Consider the following 20,498-nt stretch of genomic DNA (forward strand, 5'->3'; position numbering starts at 1 on the left):
TGGTAATCTAAGTAACCCAACCACAAACGCAAATGTGAAGTGCATGCATACAACCGGTGCCATGCCATTCTCCAACCAACTACCAAACGAAAGAGCGAGGGTGGTAGACGCTTAAATGTTAAAATTTTTAAATAAACGTTTGGTTCGCCAAAGTGATCCTTCAGGTTTAATCACAATGCTGCCTGTGGTCTAAAAAACACGCTTTACAGGAACTGCAAAAATAAACATTTAACACATTAAACTTCAACAAACAGAGCTGTGACTGTGATTTCTTTTACCATATTCCATTTCAAAGATCAGTTTGAATCTAATGTACTATTATTTTTTTTTTCTCCTAAAAAAAAATAAAGGCATGAAAATTTGCTGGGATATTGTAAACTACCTTCCACTCCACCCCTCCAAACTTCGACATCGATAGGTACACACACATACATGCATGCAGAATGAAGAAAATCGTTTCTTAATTAACATGAAAATAATAGGTATATATATTTAGATATATATATATAGAGAGAGAGAGAACTTGTACTACATAAAGAGTACATCATACTGGAGGGTAACTAGTGTTGGTAACAACTACAGCTAAGTAAAACTTCTATTATTTCAAAATAACTCTGCTATGATTAAAATGCAATATCTGTCTATCTGTCTATCTATCTATCTAACTACTGGTAAGTACATGTAACACTTCCGTTATTTCAAAATAATTTTGCAATGATTAAAATGTGATATCTATCTATCTATCTATCTGTCTGTCTCTGTATATACACACATATATCTGTGTATACATATAGACTGATAGACATCAGGAATTTATGCCCATTCTATATACAGACAGATATAGTTATGTCCACTGTCAAAAAGTATGTTGCTAATGGGTGTGACACTACTCTCCACCAAATGAATGGAATCAGCATTGTATCAGACCTTTTTCTTATCCCATGGCAAAAAAAAAACCCAACAAAATCCAGTCCAATCATTCTGTGCACAGAAGACACAGAAACGTATCAGCAGTACAAACTGACATCACAGCACACTTCACAGCCACAACAATGTTGTCTTGTTCTCCTTGCTGCTCGGTCTATCAACATCTTTTAACTGCATTCATTACTCCAAAACATTATTCTTCACTTGACAGCGTGTATCAGTACAAATGGGAAAAAGACAGAGAGGTCCAGGCACGTTACCATCTCCTCAACAGGGCTCGGAATTAAACTAGTATCTCTAAACATTTATTTGAAACGCTCTCTCTCTCTCTCTCTCTCTCTCACACACACACACACACACACACACACACACACACACAAAGATTTCACTATAACAAGCATACCTGACATATCAGACACATTCTTGAAAAGATGAATCATCTATACCACCATATGCCAGTACAGTACGCACTGTAAAAAAAAACAAAAACATTCTATGTTCTCAACACACACACACACCCCAAAATATGAAAGGTTTCCACAAACTACACTTTGCACACAGTGACATGTTCATGTCCACAAACCCAAGGAAGCCTGGCCTGTCCACAGCTGTTTTGAATCAACTTCATCAAAGCACCACAAATGTTGTAATCAAGCCACAATCTCTTAAATGATTTGAGTTCATCAAAGCAACAGAAAGGTTGCAATCACAACACAGTCTCGTATCTTTTCTCTCACTTCTTTCCATGTCATCTAGAAACTTCAGAATGGATGTGCAAAGCTTGTTCTCGCAAAACAATCATTTCTTCCTGCAGTTTGTCGGTAATGTGCTTCCGGATGTCTCTCTGAAACAAATGTTTTGCGCATGTAAGAAAAGAAATGAAAAGAAAAAAAAACACAATCACATATGATGACAATGTCTCTTAGTTTTGTACAAGACCAAAACAAAGTTTGCATTGTTAGTTTCCCCCACACCCTTTCAAAATGATACATGTAAACATTTAAACTCCAAAGAAATTTTTCACCTCCGAAATTGAAATATTCATAAACCATATCATAAGCTCTCTCAAGTAGAAATGATAACACAAAAATGTCAGTGGTTACTGCTTGCTTGACACATTTGAAGAGAAAGGTAACTCTTTTTACAAGATCATGATAAAGCCAACATTTCAATCTCCTGTCCAGGCTTAAATGTTCTGTGGGTCAGATGAGAAGACTAGGAATAACAGTCATGCGGCATCCACTTCACAAATGTGTCTTTGGAAATGTTATTCAAAAGTTCCTGACCAATGTCAAAGAGATCTGTGCCTCTAGGATCTGGCTGATGCTGGGATTTCATGATATCTCATGAAAGGAAGCATGCTGAAAAGTCATGCCACACGTCTTCTTCTTCTTTCCATCATATAACCAACATCAGTTTGCTGATGAATCTTTCTGTATATTTCTATGCTTCCATATTCCACTGAACATTGACACAGACCAAAGTGTCTTTAACGCATGAATTGATCTTCTGATTGCATATTATACACAAGAAGGCGGTTCAGGTTCTAGCAAGTCTGCATATATGTTGACCTTTGAGATCAGAAAAATCTCCACTTTTCATCCACAAGGTGCACCAAATCTGGGGATCTGACTCTGGACACTCTAGTGAGAATCCTAAACAGACCTTCACAGCAACAGCAGCAGCAGCAGCATCCTTTATCATCTGATATAGAAAAATTGTCCCAAATTCTCTTTCCTTTCATGTTCTGCTTTCAAGGTGACCTCAGTTTCAATTTCTCCTTGCTTATGGATTTCTATCAAAGTCTTAGGTGTCAGAGAATTCATGGATACTTTTGTTGGAGGGGCATGGTGACCTTTTCCACTTTAAAAGGGACACTTATTCAGTCTGGCTGTGCAGCTGAGTGATAAAAGTCATCAGGAGGGGGCTGAACAGATGGTGTCCTGTGTGTACCACTGGATCAGAACAGGCACCACTTTACACCACTGAAGTGACTCAGCAGCAGCGCAGGGTCTCCTCTGATGTGTGGTTTCCGGGACACCTGACACTGATAGTTCCCTGTAGAGTGCTAGCATTGGGACTGTGGCAGATGAGCCCAGGTGTGGCTGTGTGTGGTGGACTCAGGATGATCGGCACTGGGGTAAGTTTCCTTAAAACATGGAGGATGGGCCAACAACAACAACAGAAAAAAATCATTCAGCTACAACATGAAGTTGGAAGGGAGGTTTCTATGAAAACACAGCTAACGGTGGAATTCACCACAGCCATGAAAATTCAATGAGAACAAGAATAAAGCAGAATGGGCGAAATGAAAGAACCATTTTTCTGTGTTTCATGACAGGGTCGACAATGCTGATGTGGCGAAGTGCTTGGGTTTGAAACTACATAACACTGTTGTGCAAAAAAAAACCACCATAAAATAAAAACAAGCATGTACTGTACATTTCTTGTTATGATATATCACAGCATTAACCAGGTCCCATGGATGCAGTGATGATCGTAGAATCTAAGTAACAATCTCAAAAACGCATCTGTGAAGTGCATGACACTAAGCTACCAGGTCCCAATCTTCCATTCTCAAGCCATAATATTCTAAAAGAAGCAGGAGCTGACCAGGGCTGAAAAACGCAAAAAATTATATAGCTCTAATGAGATCTTTTAATATAAAACTTCCCAGTGGTTAAGTCTGCACAGCTGATCCCTTTGCAGGTTTTAATCACAATGCCTCGTCCCTTCTCAACAAATTACAGTTTTACAGTCTGGACTTGTCCAACACATAAACATTTACACACATTCAACTTCAACAAACTGAAGCTGTGACTGCTGAATTTGCTGTGTTACCAATTTCCAGTTTTGTACACAATGGCAGTCAGTTTGTTCTTAATGTATATTTACCTTACTTAATTTCCATGTGGATTAATAAAGTGTTTTTGATTTTGATTTGATTTGATTTGATTCTTTTTTTGTATTTTCTAGTTTGTTTTTGTTTTCCTTTTTTTTTTTTTATTAAATCCCTACACAGCAGTGACCACTGCAATCTTCAGCTGAAATACTGACATACCTTGTTCAAAATCTAAATGAATAATGAAAAAAAAAAAACCAAAAAAAAAACATCAGCAAGAAAGTGCTCCAGGAAAAGCTTCCATACTGGAACATGCCTTTTCAGAGTGCACAAAGACGGGCGCAACAGCCGAGTGGTTAAAGCGTTGGACTGTCAGTCTGAGGGTCCCGGGTTCGAATCACAGTGACGGTGCCTGGTGGGTAAAGGGTGGAGATTTTTACGATCTCCCAGGTCAACATATGTGCAGACCTGTGTATATGCAAGCCGAAGATCAAATACGCACGTTAAAGATCCTGTAATCCATGTCAGCGTTCGGTGGGTTATGGAAACAAGAACATACCCAGCATGCACACCCCCGAAAATAGAGTATGGCTGCCTACGTGGCCGGTTAAAAACGGTCATACACGTAAAAGCCCACTCGTGTGCATATGAGTGAACGTGGGAGTTGCAGCCCACGAACGCAGAAGAAGAAGAAGAGTACATAAAAATCACAAACCAAATCAGAGACGAAAGATTCCACACGCTGGTCTCTCATTTCATTCCACTCTATATCAGTCATCTGGATTCTTCTTCAAGTGTTTTTGGTTTTTATTTTCATTTTGTTCCCTTTTTGTTTCTTTTCTCTTTTTTTTCTTCTTTTTTTCTTTTTGTTTTTTTATATTTTTGTTTTGTTTTGTTTTTCTGGCTACAGCCGTTGTTGATTTTTCTATCTGCCAAAGACAATTTTCAACTTGTTTTTCTTCATCTAACCTTCCGTTTACCTTGACGTAAGTTGTTTAACATACCACTCTAGCTAGAATATACCAAATGTCAAATGCTTCCACCACCTTCATGGAAAACTGGATGGCAGCAGGCCATGAATTACCAGATAGTGTCTGACTTTATGCACTACAGACATACCTGTTGAATCATGTACGGTGGCTGTATTTGTGTTAAGAGAAAACTTCTTGCAATCTTGCTGCTATGAAGACAACAGTTACAACCCTACAATGGTCAAACTTCATAGACAAATTTTGTTTTAAAGAATGGTTTACTTACAGGGGATTTCTTCAATGTCTTTAACAGCTCAATATCTTTAGCAAAATCCATAGGATTTCCAACCAGAAGAGTGGCATTCTGGAAAGAAATGAAATAAACAAAAAGATTAGACAAGAAAACAAACATATGAACAAATGGATGAACAAGTAGGGCTAAAAACAAAAGAAAGAAATCAATTATTCAGTTTACAAAGACTTCAAATTTGGAAAACAAAAAGTAGAAGAGAAAAAAAACCAAGCAAAGTACAAAAAGTCCAAATACCGAGAAACAATGAAAACGAGACACAGACGTAAATCTTCATGAAGCAGATTTCTGAGATCATCAGCTTTCCTTTCAATCTTGAAGTAGCTATCATGACTCTGCAGCTTCAACTGAGGGAAGGATATGTGCAACAGACCCATCCTGAAGAAAACCTCTGGATCTTTTGGCCCAGACCCGACGTTTCTACGGTAACTACCACACCATTCTGTAGTGTGGGGTAGCATTTCATGCAATGCGGCTAAACAAGAACGAACAGATTACATCTTTCTGCCCTTTATGGTCGTCTGCCCATGCAGCCCTCTCAGCCTGGTATGTTTTGGCCTGGCTGCATCAACGGGGGGCGCAGGGGGCATTTCACTTCAGGCATTTGGACGGGCGCAATAGCCGAGTGGTTAAAGCGTTGGACTGTCAATCTGAGGGTCCCGGGTTCAAATCAAGGTGACGGCGCCTGGTGGGTAAAGGGTGGAGATTTTTACGATCTCCCAGGTCAACATATGTGCAGACCTGCTAGTGCCTGAACCCCGTTCATGTGTATATGCAAGCAGAAGATCAAATACGCACGTTAAAGATCCTGTAATCCATGTCAGCGTTCAGTGGGTTATGGAAACAAGAACATACCCAGCATGCACACCCCCGAAAACGGAGTATGGCTGCCTACATGGCGGGGTAAAAATGGTCATACACGTAAAACCCACTCGTGTGCATACGAGTGAACGTGGGAGTTGCAGCCCACGAACGCAGAAGAAGAAGAAGAAGAAGACGACTTCAGGCATAGTGTGTTAGCAATCGCTCAACCAATAGCTACTTGACTTCGCAAAATGATTGAAAAGGAAATTTTCTATCTAAAATTACGTTTAAATAACATACTTACCGTGACCCAACTAGTGCAGACTCCGGCAGGGGTCTGACATTCCTGTCCTGTGCAAACTACTATCCGCCTATGCGGAGCAGACGAAACTACGGCCGATAACCTCCCGGAAGTAGGTAACCTCCCCTTTGTCCCGCTGGTTATCGTAATTTTGACATAAACTGCTTGAAGTCTTAAGATAAGGAATGTAAAATGTTACAAGTAACTTTAAATCAAAAACAGAAATAGTAAAATGTCAGCTCCAGTCAATGTTTGAAGGTTGTGCGCTATCTTCATGATTCAGATGTCTGCCACTTTGACCCACATCAGTCCTTTATTTCATCCCCTTCACTTTCCCAAGAATTATGGGATGATTTATAAGTCAAATCATCATTATCTGGGTCAAATTAACTTCCAGAGTCCATCATAATTTCATCCGACCACCTTCTGTGCAGTAAGCCTTTGACGTTTTGCCATATTGAAGCCGAACACCAGATAAAAAACACACTAACCCTTTGAATTTTGGAGTGAAACTTCGTGCGCTTGTGAGGAAGGAAGTTAAGCTCCAGTTACTTCTGTTCCTTGGCAGTTTGATGCATAACAGCAAGCTGACAAACCAGTTTAAGTGAACAGGTTTCTTCGCCTAAGTGCTAGGCGGGCTCAGGCAGCGAATGGTGGCCAACAGCGACAGCCTGCAGGGCTGAATGAGTAAACAGTATCACAGAGCCTCTTTGCTGATGGGTTAGAGAAATTCAAATCATGCTGCTTTCAGCCCAGTTAACTCCTGAAGACTTCCTCAGTTCCATCGAAACAATGTAACAATTGTTTAAGCTTGCAGAAAAAATGAAATACTTGTCAACAACTATTGTACTGTAATTGTATTGCAATGTGTTGTCAAAACAACAGAACAACTGTTTAACTATAAGCTTACAGGAAAAGCCACATCAACAACTACCATATTGTGGTGTAATTGTTATTGTATTGTATTGTATTGTACTGTACTGTACTGTATTGCATTGTATTGCCTTGTTTTGCATTGTACTGTGTTGTAAATACACAGTATTGTATTATATTGCATTGCATTGCATTATATATACTTCAACTGGATAAGCCTCTGGGATAAACCACATCAATGACTGATTGGAAACTCCAATTAAAAAGTCCCACCCATCATCCAAAACCAGTAAGACTAGAAACTCAGGTCAAAGACAATACATACACGTTTATACATGTGAACAATACAGCAATACACTACCTTTCGAATCCGTGGAATGTATGGCTTTTTGTTTGGAAGAATGTCATCCATACCTGAAACATTCAATATACAACACTGAAGTACATGTATCATCGTCGTGAATTGGTGTGTTGTCGCAAACACACATGCACACAGATCTTCTTCTTCTTCTTCTGCGTTCGTGGGCTGCAACTCCCACGTTCACTCGTATGCACACGAGTGGGCTTTTACGTGTATGACCGTTTTGACCCCGCCATATAGACAGCCATACTCCGCTTTTGGGGGTGTGCATGCTGGGAATGCTCTTGTTTCCATAACCCACCGAACGCTGACATGGATTACAGGATCTTTAATGTGCGTATTTGATCTTCTGCTTGCATATACACACGAAGGGGGTTCAGGCACTAGCAGGTTTGTACATATGTTAACCTGGGAGATCGTAAAAATCTCCACCCTTTATCCACCAGGCGCCGTTACCGTGATTCGAACCCGGGACCCTCAAATTGAAAGTCCAACGCTTTAACCACTCGGCTATTGCGCCCGTCGCACACAGATCAATATTCACACATCCACACACACAAGCATTCACTCACACACACAAAAATGTACTAATATTCTGAACACTCAGATGTTCCAACATGACTTTATCATTTCAAAGTTTTTAGCTTGAAACAATTCTTTTACTGCCTTTGTTATCTGTCCACATAGGTACCCAAATGAATTCAGATTATATATGGAAAATGAATTCAACCTAAAAATGATGCATTATGACAAATAAAAATACTCTCTTATGCACTGAATCATATCAACACATACAACAAATTCTATTTCATCTTGTGAATGTGCAACTCAGCTAGTGAAACCACAGAATTTACAATAAACAAAAACATGTGTTAGTAAACATGGATGTTCTACATCATCATACATTCACACATTGTAAGCACAGTGTGATGGCTCGGCTCAGTTACTGAAGCATCAGAATTCACAACTGCTTGTGTTATCTATCTATTTATATCTTAAAACAATACAACAACAAAAAAAGAGGAAGAAGAAGCCAGAAAAGCAGGGTAATTCCCCCTCAGCCCCCCGAAACACCTCACAACTCCCCCCAAAAAGAAACATACACACTCCCCTCCACCCCCACTTGCCTAATGACATGCACAGATGGACACTGTCAAACATTACTTGGACAAAAAGCTCCAGAACCGTGCCCCAAATGGGCCTTGAACCTACTGTCTCTCATACTGCCAGCAAACTGATTTCACCATCACACAACTTTGTCGAAAATCAGTGCTGGATAAATGAGCAGCTGTAAGAAGCAGAAGGCCGTTCACCACCCTGGCTGACAACACTCACCCACATGGATCATAGGCAGAACTATGGGGGAAGTTTTGCAATCTGCAACCGCTCGACCAACACCTGCCCAAACAAGAAAAAAGCCACCATGAATACTTGTTGCTGAAGGACACGAGGACAGAAGAAATGGAGAACACAAAAAGAAAAGCAAATACATAAACATTCACTAGTAATTCATGACACACACATTTATGTAGTGTGAAAGAGACATACCAAAAGGCAATAGGAAGAGAGACAATGAGATAAACAATGAAGAGAAACTATCTACTTCAAATATTGAATCATATATATATATATGATAGTCAGTCGTGTCCGACTATGACCATCAGAACAGCAGAGGAGGCAACTGCTGTTCCGACTATTGGGGCTAGAATTGGATTATAGTGGAGAGTGTCTTGCCCAAGTTACATCCCCGCTCTCTCAGCCAAGAGGGTTTTAGGACAGTCGGCGTTGGGATGGTTCCCAAAGGCCAACTAGCCCACAAGGCTGCAGCACTAAGAGCCAGTGCAATTTTGCCTCCTAGTTTGAGAGTCATAGTCCTTCACAAAAGACTAAGCTGTAAATGATTGCTGTTGGCCCAAATGTAAACTTATGTCAATCTGTGATATAAGCCGAGTGTTGGGCCGTGTTGAATCATATATCCTATCACGGTATCTAAATACTTGACCTTTCATGTTTATGAGAAAAGTAGTCAAAACATATCATCTACAGTCAACTACCTAAATGCGTTCTGTTCTAAGCATAGATAACTATAAATTAGTCCACTCACCCCATTTCAGACGCAGAAGTTTATCGTTAGTCAGGTTGACTTTTCCTGCATAAACCAAAAACATTCACACATCTGTATGCTGACAAAAGTTGTTTGTTTGTTTTTTTAAATTACTGTTAAATAGTATTCAATCAGTTAAACTTAAATACTGATGAATTCAATCTGAGTTCTTTCCTTCTAGCTCCTCCTAAACCTGTCCACTGCCTGTCCTTCAAGACACCCACCTCACCCTTTATGCCAGACTCCCTCCCCTTTTCTCCAATGACAAATATAGAAAAAAAACAAAGGGGGTTAGACATTTCAATTTTGTTCTGGTTAATAAAAAGAGAAAGTGAAGTGGGAAAATGATGATTCTGGGGAGAAGAAATGAAGTGGTATAAAAATAAATTTAAAAAAATTTTCAAAACGAACAAAGAGACAGAATGACATTCCAAAAAAAAATGATAATCATTATTTCATTTCTCTGTACAAACCCTGTCACCCACCTATCTTTTTTTCCACATCAAGATTTTTTTTGGTCTGAATTAAGGAGGGAAATATATATGCATATACAATGGAACACACAACATTGCCTCAAAACTACATGACCTATGGAGAAAAGGAGCTGAGTGCTCTGTGAGCCTGTGGTTCCCCCCACCATGCCCCCCCACACCCCCAAGAGGAAATCAGCATGTACTGTATGGCAGCAGCAAGAGACTGAAGAATGTTCAAGTATGTTTTGCCCTCTACATTTTGGTTAGGTTTATGAAATTCTGAATCTAAATAAATATCAAAGAAAATCTATGTCATGTTCAACTGGACGTGGAATTTGCAATAATATAAGACATAAAGAACTTTAACTCTCTCCGGACAAAGGAATGCTCACGCATTCCTACACAAAACGTATTCGGATTCGGACGAAGGAATGGAATAGCATTCTCCGAAAGTAAAATTCCATCATGCGCTGTACACGTGATTTTGTGATTAGCCAAGCAGAGTGCGCTATTCTGGGTCACTCCACAATTGAACAGTATGATTGGTCAGCCTGGGATGTGTGGCCTGTCTCGCACACACGCTGACAAAGTCACTGACTGGTCGTCTGCTCGCGTGCCAGCCTGTTAGCAAAGCGGGCTCTTCTCAGAATGTTGAGAAGCGAACAAGGCAGTGACGGCAACGTTTTAGGGTTGCCGAAGGACTTGAAATGCTACAAACTGATGGGTCGGACATTGAAGAGGTGGATGATGACGAAGAAGAAAGCGAATTTAATGCAGAAAGCGAGCATGGGTATGGTGATTCGGGGTGAAAAATTGGCGGTATTTTCTACATATGGCAAAACTAAAAATAAGATGAGAAATTTGATTTTTTTTTATATGTAATAGCTCAACACACAATAAACCAGTTCTGAAAGTTTCATTTTCTTACACAGTATTTTGTATTTTTTGTAATTTTTTTCCAAACCCTTACAAATGGGCCGTCTGTGGGGAAAAGCAAGGGAGAAAACTTGTCGTCCCGAGTGAGTTAAAGAAAAAATTCCTTCACCTGTGTGGTGCGTGTATCTGGCTAGCTAAATTCATCCTAGCTGTCCACTGGAAGACAAGCACTCCTACAAAAAGGAAAAAAAAAAAAAAACCCACATAATATTACTTGGGCACAGACCTCTGCACATCAAGAAAAATGTGCAAAAAGACATTCTATTACAGACACTCAATGAAAGGAAAAGAAAAAGTCATATCCACACTACAAAACCAACATCGTATTACAATCAACAGTGAGAACATGCCCAAAATAGCTGAATCACAACGGTCAGTTTAAGAGAATTTTAACCTACTTCAAGGTGAAAAGAGTATATTTAAAATACTAAGCAATACACATTCTTGTAGGTACTTACCTGGTGCCTCTTAGCTCCCTCAAAAAAAAAAAAGAAAAAAAAAAAGAAAAATAATAACGAAAAGAAGGAAACAAAGAAAGAAAGAAAGCAAAGACAGGAAAAAAGGAAAGGAAACAAATGATCTTTTTCTTCTTCGTTCGTGGGCTGCAGCTCCATGTTCACTCATATGTACACGACTGGGCTTTTATGTGTATGACCGTAAGGCGTTTTTACCCCGCTATGTATGTAGCCATACTCCGTTTTCGGGGGTAAAACAAACTGATTTTTTTTTTTTTTTTTTTTTTTTTTTTTAATTGTTTCCTACCTTCAGCAAAGAAATGAACCCACTGGCCAGCATTTAGCCTCTCCAGCAGAAAGTCCATGCCCTTCTGGTAGACCCCACTGCCCCGACGCACCGGAACGCACTGACCCAGAGAGAAGAACAAGCTGTGAAGGGGCTTTGTGAAACAGATGTCTTCAGCCACTGGGATCCATCGCATGTACGATCTGTTCAGGAGGACCCGCATCTTCAGCACCCCTGTCAAAAAACAGTAGCCAGACCGTTCAGTTTACCAATGTGACTGAACTGAAAAAACAGAGTATGAGAAGGAAAATGGACAGTGAGTGAGTGTGACGAAAAAGTCCCCACTCAAAATGTTAAATGGCCAGTCAGGATATCTGACAGGGTAACTTACATGAACTTGGGGTATAAGACTGAAAAAAATTAAGTGTAAGAATAATCCCTGCCCAAACAACGAGAACGTTTTCTGGATATTTGAACTGCAGGTATGAATAAACATGAAGAGCATGATGTGTTGTTGTTTGGAAGAGTGGTTTCTTGTTTGTTTGGTTTTTTGTTTTGGTGGTGGTGTTGTTCTGTTGACTTGTTGTTTTTGTTTTCTGTAACAAAGGAGCACAGTGCTCAAACAAGCAACTCAAATGCTATTCAACACTTCCCTCAGCTTGCCATGTACTGATGTGGGTAAATAAGAGGTGCAGAATTCTAAATGAACCCAGAAACTTTCTCTGTAAGTGGGAAGTCTGTTCATATAGAACAACATACTTCACTCTGAGAAAGTTCTTGGAAGTGATGTATTTCCACTGTTATCCGTTTCAAAACAAAATGGCAACTGGTGTCAGCCTCTGTGTGTGTGTGTGTGTGTTTTATCTTCAGTTTAACGTCTATTCACTATAAGTGTTTTTAGACGGTGTGTGTGTGTGTGTGTGTGTGTGTGTGTGTGTGTGTGTTTGCCTGTTCGTTCTTTAGTTTAACGTCTTTTCACTGTAAGTGATATGAGACGAGGGAAGGAAAAAAATCGAGTGGGAGGAGGGGGGATTACTGTGTACGCATACGAGTAAGTGAAAGTGTGTGTGTGTGTGTGTGTGTGTGTGTGTGTGTGAAAATTATTGATTTAAGTGGTTTTTTTAAACAAAAAACATAACAATATAACATATTTCTAATGAAAAACTAACAACTATAACAGTGAACCAACTGGACTATTTAACAAGGAGTTGAAAAAGTCATATATTAGCAATGGACTGCTGAAGATCGTCAACACTGAAGATGATTTCAGTTCAGGGATTTGAGACTTTAACATATCGCAAGTTGGTATATGATCAGCTGTCTGTCTGTCTGTCTGTCTGTCTGTGTGTGTGTGTGTGTGTCTTTGTGGGTGGGTAGCTGAGTGTGTGTGTGCATGAGTGTGCGCATGGGGACATATGTGTAAATAAGATCGACTTATCTGCACACTAAAAATAAAACTGAATGTAGGTACTAACTATTGGTAGTCTGACTGTGCTGCTAAAATTATCAGTCTGTATTTTCTCCATTATCCTTTTCAAAACTAAAACCAACAGCAAACTATAAAACTAAAACCAGCAACAAAGCACAAAGCGCTTCGTAATATTCACTGTATATTTCCACTGTAACTACAGGTTATGCTCCAGCCTGAGCAAAGAGGATAAAGTAAGTAAGTTTGAGCCAGCTAAAAAGACTCTGAAATGCTGCTGATAGCTTACTACGTAAAGAGGTGCATAATAAAATGTATCTTCTGCTGACAAACAAAACATATAACCCACACAGTTCATTCACATCTCAATCAGGTCAGAACCTTTGAGATGTCGTTACGGTTAACAAAAGAACAGATGTTGTAAGTAACACAGAAGTATTTGCACTTTGCCCTCTCCCTCTCCTCCTCCAACCCTGCCCATCCCCCCCCCCCCACCCCCCATCCACCCTCCACCCCCTCATAACAGGTTCCCGGTTCCTTGCAGTGGCCTTCAGACTTTCACCTCTCACACAGGTCACCCTGCCTTCCAAAGCAACAATCACTGCTGTGTTCATTCAGTGGCTGTGCAGCTGTCAACAAACCACTCAAGCAAAAAGTTCAACACGGGTCACTGACTTTGGGACAATGCGGTGGGGTGGGGTAGGGTTTTTCCACCCTAATGATTTCAACACGTAAACAGTTAGAGTGGAGTGCTGAATCATGAGTTTTGGGCTCAAATGAGCTGAATGATACTAGACGTTAAAACTCTAAACCTTCCACAAAAAAAAGGGGGGTGGGGGGGATGGAGGGGTGTTTGTTTTGTTGGATCTTTTTTCGTTGTAATTGTTGTTGGCTCATTCTTTCCTTTTTTTTCTTTTTTCTTTTTTTTTTTAATCTTCTTTTCTTTCAGTTTACTTTTCTTTTTTTTTTCATTTGGCTTTATTTTATGCTCAGATTTCTGCAGGAAACCACTCTTTCAATCACAATCGACCTCCTGCACAACTTTCAACCCCCACTTGCAATCCAGGTTAATGCGCAATGAAGCAAAGATCACCCCTCCAGTTAAAACACGTATTCATAAATATATATATATATATATAACAAACAACTGTATTACATGTCATAAAACCTTTCATAAAAGAATGATATAAATAATTTGTATATATATATATATATATATGTGTGTGTGTGTGTGAGTGTTTGTGTGTGTGTGTGTGTGTGCATGTGTGTGTGTGTGTGTCTGTTTGTCTGTCCGTGTGTATGTGTGTGTGTGTGTGTATGTGTGTGTGTGTGTCTGTGTCTGTTTCTATGTCTGTGTGTGCAATGTCAGGTTACTGGAACCACTCACCCCAAATGAGTGGATCGTCCATGCAACTTGTATGGTTGCAAACAGTCACAAGCCCTCTCTGTGGGCTCCGAGACTCAATAGCTGTTGTCAGTGTTTCCTTATTGTGAACATCAATCTTGTTCATCCACTCTGCAATGAACACTTTCATGATATATCTTTCAGCCTGAAATTATACTCTAACAGAAAGCAAGCAAAAACAGGTCTTGTGCACAAATGTATAACACACACACACACACACACACACACACACACACACACACACACACATTCCCTGGCTCAGTCATACACATCACCACCACAAAGGCAACTAAATACACATTAATCTAATTCTATACAAAGTGGAGAGGTGAAAACTTGCTAACTGAAGAAAAGAAAGATAAGGGTTGAGAAAAAAGGAAGCAAAGGGTGACAGGAAAATAAGGTAAAATGCACAAGGAAAAAAAAAAGAGATTTGAAGACAAACAACTCACAAACTTTTACCAAAGAAGACATTTCAATAACAGCAAAAAAATAAACATTCCTACAAGTACAACAACAAATCAACGAAACAAAACTTCTCCAGAGACCAGACTCACGGATCCAGAAAACAGAAAAGATCAAATGGGTTCATTAAATCTTATGCTAACAACAAACTGCAGGTAACACGTTGCCTAGGAAGCGAGAGAATCTGAGTGCGCTAGTTTGAATCACGGCTCAGCTGCCGATATTTTCTCCCCCTCCACAAGACCTTGCGTGGTGGTCTGGATGGGTCATTCAGATGAGATGATAAACCGACACCCCATGTGTAGCATGCACTTAGCGCATGTAAAAGAACCCACGGCAACAAAAGGGTTGTTCCTGGCAAAATTCTGTAGAAAAATCCACTTCGATAGGAAAAACAAATAAAACTGCATGCAGGAAAAAATACAAAAAAATGGATGGCGCTGTAGTGTAGCAACACACTCTCCCTGGTGAGAGCGGCCCGAATTTCACACAGAGAAATCTGTTGTGACAAAAAGAGACATACAAATACAAATACAAACTAAATTCCAGAGAATCTTCAAAGATATCATTTTTTACTTTTACCTTGAACATATATCAGTCTTGCAATACATTGCATACTGATTCACTGTTTTTAAATTCAAAGAGTGAAAGACATAACAAATATTTTCTTTAGTAACAAAGAACTTAAGTCTGCTATCAACCTGGTAAGCAATGTATGACACGGAAATTATTTTTATTTTGTTACTGACAAACTGTCAAGGCGAAGTGGTTAGCATCGTGGACTTAGGACTGGGAGGTCATGTTCAATTCCCAGTGGAGGCAGGGATTTTTGGCCCATTGCTGCCTTGTACCCAGAGCTGAGTGTGTTGTAGACTTAAGGCCAGACACGGTAGTGAAATTTTGACCAAAATCATGATTTTTTGTGATTTTCGTTTTTTCGCATAATTTGCTTCTTCAACATCTAATCTTTATAATCCGTTTCACTTGGGTACTATATTCACTTAAATAAAGCTTCAAACAGCATCAACATGTGTGATTTCTTGTGAGTACAAGCACATCTCTTTCTTTTCCTGTTTTCTCAGTTTTGTGTTTTGTCTTCGTAATACCATTTTTCAAAATGCTAATGCTCAAAAACTTTAAAAGATAGCATGTTCAAACTTGGTACTTTCTTTCTTTATGTATTCATCTTATTATAGTGCAGTGGTTTGTATAGTACTAGTAAAAGAATGAATATACACTCATTTGAAAAACATTATGTCAAGGAATTTATACACATTTCAACAACAAAAAATAATAATAAATGTATTTATTCAAATTCCAAAATACCACTGCACTACAATAAAGAACAAATACAAATAAATCAAATAAAACAAACAGAAATCACTTATCTATAAAGGTACCGAAGTTTTAAACTTTTAATTTTTTTGTTTGTTGGCCATTTTGGATTCGTTTCCATGGAAACTGTCCTGACAAATTGCACAAAATGACCTTTTTAGACATGTTTAGTCCAATATCTTTGCATACCATGTCGCAGAAAGCCATAAACTTCAAGTTTATTTCATACGTTTTTGTACTACCGTGTCTGGCCTTAAATGGGAAGACTGGGACAACATTTTCAAGAATCATCACTTCACGGATACCTCTTCGGATGTACTGTTCAAATTTCCTGACCAACACTGCAAGTGTCTATCTATCGGGCCTGGTTAACAACAGGATATCATTATAAAAGGGGGGAAACACTCCCAAAGTCTGGCTCCACAACTATTTCATTATTGTCATCAGCAGGGCTTAGCGCCATTAGTATTAATAACAGTATAAGTAAGTGGTGTCATACATATGTTAAATAAAGACAGGCACTACTGAACACCACCAAAGTGACTCAGCCACAGTGCTGGGTCTCCTTTAGTGTGTGGCCTTCTCGCAAAATGACATCCTTGTAGCTGCAGCTGGGACTGTGACAGAGTAGCCTGGAAATGGCTGTATATGAGGCACTTGGAATGTGTGGCATGGGAGTAATGCCACAGCAACAGTGCAGATGATGGGACTAAAACAAAAAACCTTTTGGATTTACATTACAGGGGTTTGGCATGTGATAACTTTTGCTTATTTTTCTATAAAAACCGTTATTTCAATTATTTGTCCAAATGACTGGTAAAGAAAATATTACCAGAAATGAAGCTTTCTTTCTTTCCATTATGGGGTATTTGTTGGTAAAAACACTAAAATTATTCAACAGCCACATATATGCAATCCCTTCATTCCTCTCTATGTTACCAACCACACACACATACCTACACAACAACAAGCATCCACAACCTGCCCTTACATCAATACATGTCTGTGTTGTCGGTGTCACTTTGTGTGTGTGTGTGTGTGTGTGTGTGTGTTTGTGTGTTGTGTGTGTATGTGTGTTGTGTGTGTGTGGTGTGTGTGTGTGTGTGCGTGTGTGTGTGCGTGTGTGTGTGTGTGTGTGTGTGTGTGTGTGTGTGTGTGTGTGTGTGTGTGTGTGTTGCTAAAGAAGCAAAGGAAAACGACCTACATGACACAAGAGTTTAAATCAGTGTCAGAGGATTAAGTTCAGGAACTTCAAAAACAGCGGGACCATCACTGTACTGACCGATCCACAGTTTGCTGAAAGCACCCACAGCAGCCACCATCAGTCGACTGGCAATTTTCCATTTCAACGGTATTCTATGAGCCGGAGGGTGAAACCAGGGCTGATAAGGGTCTACCCACCCTTTGTAGTTCGCCATATTCAGAATCTTGGACAGGGGAATCGCAACGAAAAAGACAATGTCAGTCGGGGAAGACACTGGAGAATAGTGAATAGTGTCCCTTGTTATGTCCAGCAAATCCTGAACGGTTACTTTGATTTATCTCCCTTCTTCGACCGATGCATTAACGTTATATTGTGTCTTTCTTGTTCTTTTTTTTTTTTTTTTTTTTTTTTTTTTTCTTTTCGTTTTTTACCCAACGTACATCTTCAAATCTTCAAATTGGAAGGTCAGCCGTCATTACTGACTATTAATGACCTGTGTGCGCAGAGGCGTAAATACCTAACTAAAACCTAATTAGACCTATCTTTTCCTCCGGAGGGGGTGACAATGAGAAAGAGCATGTATACATACTCTCACCCACCGTCACTCGCAGCGTCCCTCCGGGGAAAAAAAAAAAAAAAAAAAAAAAAAAAAAAAAGGGGGGGGGACTAAACTGTGATCTTGTTCAGCTCCCTCTTGAAAGCTGCCAAGGAGGGAGCCTCTGCTGCTGTTGCAGGCAGGGAGTTCCAGACGGGGATGGTTGATGGGAAAAAACTGTATTTATAAGGGTCAGAGGAGGAGCTAAGATGGACAAATTTGTGTCGATGATTTGATCTTGTTCTGCCGGATCCTTTCTTGAGAAATTTGTCTGGAGGGATGTCTACAATGCCGTTGACCATTTTATACATCAGGGTCAGCCTTTGTCTGTTCCGCCGTGATTCGAGGGATTCCCATCTTAGTTCTTGCAGCATGTGTGTTACGCTGCTGGTCCGTCCGTAGTCACTGTGTACATAACGTGCTGCTCTTCTTTGCACCATTTCAATCTTGTTCTTTTGACCTTCTTTGTACGGGCTCCAGACTGATGAACAATACTCCAGGTGCGGTCGTACAAGAGTTTGGTAGGCATTGGCTTTGGTGGTTTTATTGGATGTTTTTAGATTCCTTTTTAGGAAGCCTACCATGCTATTGGCTTTGTTGGTGACTCTTGTAACATGTTCTTTCCAGTTTAGATCATTTCTTATGTCGACGCCGAGGTATTTTGCGCTGTCAACATGCTCGAGGGTGTGTCCTTTTAATTTGTAGTTGTAGCTGATGGGGTTCCTTGATGTTGTACAGGTAAGGACATTACATTTTTCTGGGTGGAATTCCATTCCCCAACGCTGTTCCCAGTCAGACAGGGTGTTGAGGTCTCGTTGGAGCATTTTACAGTCTTGGATTGTCTTGATGGTGGAGTAGACTATACAGTCATCAGCGAACAATCTAATATTGGCCTTGATGTTCTGAGGCAGATCGTTGATGTAAATCAGAAATAGGATGGGGCCTAGAACTGTCCCCTGTGGGACTCCGCTGATGACAGGTGCTGGCTCAGATTTTTCGCCGTCAACTACGACGATTTGGGTGCGGTCAGAAAGGTATGCCTTGATCCAGTCTAACGTCGATCCTCGTATACCATAATGGTCTAGCTTACGGAGGAGGCGTTTGTGGGGGACCTTGTCAAAGGCTTTGGAGAAGTCCAGGATTACCATGTCGGTCTGCTGTCTGTTATCCTGGTTTTTGGCGATGTCTTGGAACAATGTTAGCAGTTGAGTTTCGCAACTCCTTCTGGCTCTAAACCCATGTTGTGCGTTGTCAAGTATTTCATGTTGGGTCAGATGGCGCATGATGTTGCTTGCTAGGATGTGTTCTTGCATCTTACAGCATATGCTGGTGAGGGAGACCGGTCTGTAGTTAGCAGCAGAGTTACACCAACAAAAAGTGTAACACCAACAAAAAGTGTAAATTGATATAGAAATGCATAAGCTGCAAGAATATATCCACACAATCAGTATTTTCACAGGCAACGTCACCTTCTAAAGTTCAGTTCAGTTACTCAAGGAGGCGTTACTCCGTTCTGACGAATCCTACACCTCATCTACTAAGCAGATGCCTGACCAGCATCGCAGCCCAACGCGCTTAGTCAGGCCTTGAGAAAAAAAAAAGTACATAATGGATACACCAGAAAAGTAATGGGGGAAAAAATCAACAAATAAATAAATAAACAAACTGATCGAGTCATCTTTTTCAATGTTATCCACTTTCTAAGCTAGATTCCATCCATTGACAGTCTAAAAATAAACAGAAAGGGTGTTGAAAAGCTGATGATATATCGATGCCAGCAAAGCTGTAGGCCCTGCTGGCATCCCTAACCAAATCCTCACTCAGTGTTAAGCCCGGTGTGTGCCAGCCAGCTTCATTTGCCGCGAGGGACTCACCTGTATTTTCCCGCCAGAGATCTATCACCGCAGGAACACTCAGTGCCAGAAATGAGACTGGACCAATGCCAATGTTGCACCTGTCTTTAAGAAGGGAGATACACACCTGGCAGAAGACTACAGACCTGTCTTCCTGACCTCCATATCATAGTCATCATGCACTAGCTCCCAGCGCACATAATCTGCGGCCATCTCATGACGGAAGCATTTAGAAGCGGGTAATAAAATCCTTACCAACTTTTTTTTTTATCCCCAGTTTCAGACAAGGCATTTTTTCTGGGTGGAAGCGGAGAATCCACTGCTCTGACCAATCCGCCTGCAGCCTGATCCACTGCAGCAGAACTGACTCCCTGGCTGGAGGGTACTCGTGGGATCAGTGCATGGCCTCGTCTCAGTCATCGCTCGCGGAGAATAGTTTTGTATCGTCTGCGAATGAATGGCGCCAGACGTTGCTTGGTACACTGGGCGGGGAAGATCATTGACTCAGTGATGTACACAACAAAAGTATTGGGCCCAGGACGCTCCCTTGTGGGATTCTCCTTGTCTTGCGG

General features: G+C 40.3%; 1 protein-coding gene across 2 annotated transcripts; it reads right to left on the minus strand.

Annotated features, from left to right (window-relative positions):
* Nucleotides 1-324: 324 nt before the first annotated feature.
* Nucleotides 325-17,756, minus strand: LOC143285018 (tafazzin-like). 2 transcript variants are annotated; one of them, XM_076592189.1, is made up of 8 exons: nucleotides 17,557-17,756; nucleotides 14,457-14,585; nucleotides 11,665-11,877; nucleotides 9,494-9,538; nucleotides 8,725-8,787; nucleotides 7,390-7,442; nucleotides 5,027-5,104; nucleotides 325-1,771 (listed from the first exon to the last, which is right to left on the minus strand). In XM_076592189.1, the coding sequence occupies exons 1-8, from the start codon at nucleotides 17,690-17,692 to the stop codon at nucleotides 1,676-1,678; spliced, it is 813 nt and encodes a 270-aa protein (XP_076448304.1). In that variant the 5' UTR covers nucleotides 17,693-17,756; the 3' UTR covers nucleotides 325-1,675. The 2 variants fall into 2 exon arrangements, with proteins under 2 accessions (XP_076448304.1, XP_076448306.1); XM_076592191.1 differs by lacking the exon at nucleotides 9,494-9,538.
* Between the last annotated feature and the right edge of the window lie 2,742 nt (nucleotides 17,757-20,498).

This window comes from Babylonia areolata, chromosome 8, assembly GCF_041734735.1.
Source record: "Babylonia areolata isolate BAREFJ2019XMU chromosome 8, ASM4173473v1, whole genome shotgun sequence".
In the NCBI taxonomy this organism is placed as follows: domain Eukaryota; kingdom Metazoa; phylum Mollusca; class Gastropoda; order Neogastropoda; family Buccinidae; genus Babylonia; species Babylonia areolata.